Source organism: Loa loa (assembly GCF_000183805.2).
Source record: "Loa loa unplaced genomic scaffold supercont3.442, whole genome shotgun sequence".
Classification (NCBI taxonomy): Eukaryota; Metazoa; Nematoda; class Chromadorea; order Rhabditida; family Onchocercidae; genus Loa; species Loa loa.
In genome coordinates, this window is record NW_018108622.1 from 1 (window position 1) to 2,600 (window position 2,600).

General features: G+C 31.0%; 1 protein-coding gene across 1 annotated transcript in view; it reads right to left on the minus strand.

Moving 5' to 3' along the window:
• Positions 1-548: 548 nt before the first annotated feature.
• LOAG_18681 (hypothetical protein) overlaps positions 549-2,600 on the minus strand; it is a 3,333-nt gene continuing 1,281 nt past the window's right edge. Inside the window, exons 3-6 of the mRNA XM_020451345.1 lie at positions 1,911-2,018; positions 1,447-1,623; positions 1,024-1,149; positions 549-891 (exon numbers count right to left, since the gene is read on the minus strand). Coding sequence (XP_020304878.1) covers positions 751-891; positions 1,024-1,149; positions 1,447-1,623; positions 1,911-2,018 — 552 coding nt within the window. The 3' untranslated portion in view covers positions 549-750. The remainder of the gene's footprint in view (positions 892-1,023; positions 1,150-1,446; positions 1,624-1,910; positions 2,019-2,600) is intronic.

Genomic DNA, 2,600 nt, shown 5'->3' on the forward strand with positions numbered 1-2,600 from the left:
GAAGTTTATTTTATAATTTGAACAATTGTTACAAATAACCCATAAAATGTAGAAGTTTACTGACCTTTTTGTTTTCGCTATCAATTGATCTTTTCCATTAACATTTACACAACTTGACCTGTTTATTTTGAAAACATTGCTTCTAACAGAAAATGAAATACTTCAGCTGCGAAGAATGATATTTGTAGTTTTCAGAGTAATATAAAATTTGTATTCATTATCAGAAAAATACAAATTAACAAAATGATGTTTGAAGGGGAAAAGTGTATATAAATGACATAAATTTCAAAATTAAACTGAGAATGGCATGAAAATGTTGTGAAAGATATATATCAAATGAAATATGAGAATGAATGCTCAAATCAGTATTATTCAATGATAAAGTCATGTATTCCATATCAATACTAAAGTAATAGAAACAATTAACGAGACTGATGGAACAATTTTAATCACGTTTCGAAGACTTCATACGTCTAAAACTAATCAAGCAGGACTCAAAAAACACAATAAAGAAATTTTTATCAATAATAATAATAATAATAATAATAGTGCTTACGAATTTTCAGAACACGACGCTACCAAATCTCGTTAAAGAAACATCGATACAGTACAAAATGACAGTGGAAAAAACAAATGTTAGTATTCAGCACTGAAAAAAGAGAAAATAAAAGTTAAGAAAACCCACATAAATGATATAGGATGACGAAAATAGTGCGAGATTTCAATAATTTTTCTTGTAGTTACCAATCCTTAACAGATTTTTTTTATCTCACTGATCTGTTCTTGCCGATTCCTAAATTCTTCGGCTGCTTCTCTACTAATTTTAGCAAATTCATCGAACATTTTAGCACGAACCGCATCCGTTAATGTAGGAACATCTTGAATTGTTTTCTAAAATAAAGAACAAATCATGAATGAGCTATATATGTATGTATATTAACGGATATAAGGGAACATGCACTTAATACACACATAATAAAGCCATTTTCGAGAGAGCCAAATGAAAATACTCTAAAAACATACACCAACAGTCTGTATGGGATCCATAATTTCCGCAATAACGTAGCCTGAATCTGCGAAATACCGCATATTCTTGTTATAGAATTGCTTGTAAGAAGATATAACTATTGGTACAATTGGTATTTGCGCCTGAAAAATCCATAAGTCAATTTACACAAGTTTATTTGCTGCAGCAGATTAAAAGCCAATATATGTATATAATAATCAATCACATAATCGCATATGAGCCACCAAGAATATGTCACCAATAATCGAGAATATCATCAACAAATCCATGACCCAAAGAAGTAAAGAATTAATGCGTTGATTATTTGGAACATAAATATGCACCGTCCATACTAATATTACAATTATTTATAGTACTTCAGATGGATATAATTTTATGCACCATAACCATTTTCGTTTACATAAGAATGAAACACCTACAAAAACAGCTAAGTTGAAAGCGCCCTTTTTGAATTCAATCATTCCATCACCATGATTTCTGGTGCCTTCCGGAAATATAAAAACACTCAGCTTCTGCTCCGTAACCTTCTTTGCACACTCTTCTAACGACTGTATAGCCTTATCTCGATTGAAGCGATCGACAAATACTGCTCGACTCTAAAAAATTTCTTTCATGAATTCAACCGAATTCAAAGCATTGCAGCCTCCTTTATTCTGGATAACAAGACTATAAAAAATAAAAATAAGAAGCCACACAAAATAATTACTTACTCATATGAGAATTAAACTATACTACCACAGTGATTCCTCAATTTCTTTTCGCAAGTCAATTTTAAGTTCATATTTAAAGGCTATCACCGAAATGAAATGAGGAAAAATCGTAAACACATTCTATCCCCATAATAATTTTAATTATTGTTGCATATTTTCCTTACTCAACTTACCAATAATGATGCAAAATTGAAAAACGGTACATATTTTAATGAATTTTTCATCATCACCGTGCATTTGGAAGGCCAAAAATGCGATAACACAACAATATCGATCGAACTCTGCAATCTATGTATAATGATTAATTCAATATGCTCATAAAATTATCCCTAAAGTTACCAGACTAAAGTTTTTCCGTACAACATTTGAAAAATGCACTATAAAACGCATACGCTCTAAATGTTCGTTATGATGCGTGTTTCTTTCATTTTTTTTTCTTCTTTCTTCTTTCAGAAAAACAAGAACAAAAAATGAAAACATTATCCAGATCAAATGTACAAACCTAATAGCTGAAACGAAAACGAGAATTACTTTCCTATTTTTCGTACGCATCGTAAAACAAATATCAGAGATACAGAAGACTGATCTTGTGTCATCAAATAAAATAGCTATAATCACATTTGACTGAATCTAATAAAATCTCAGCATGTTATAATGTAGACTGCAGCATAGCACGATACGAAATGAGGTTTACCATTCGCACATCATTTATTCGCCATCAGACGATATTCGAAATCGATAATAGAGAAACTATCGCTACAAGATCTCCACAAAACATATGGGCTAGTAAAAAATATCATAAGATACCTGATGGTTACATACAAATACGAATGGCCCCGGTTTCTGCAAGATGTCACCATTTC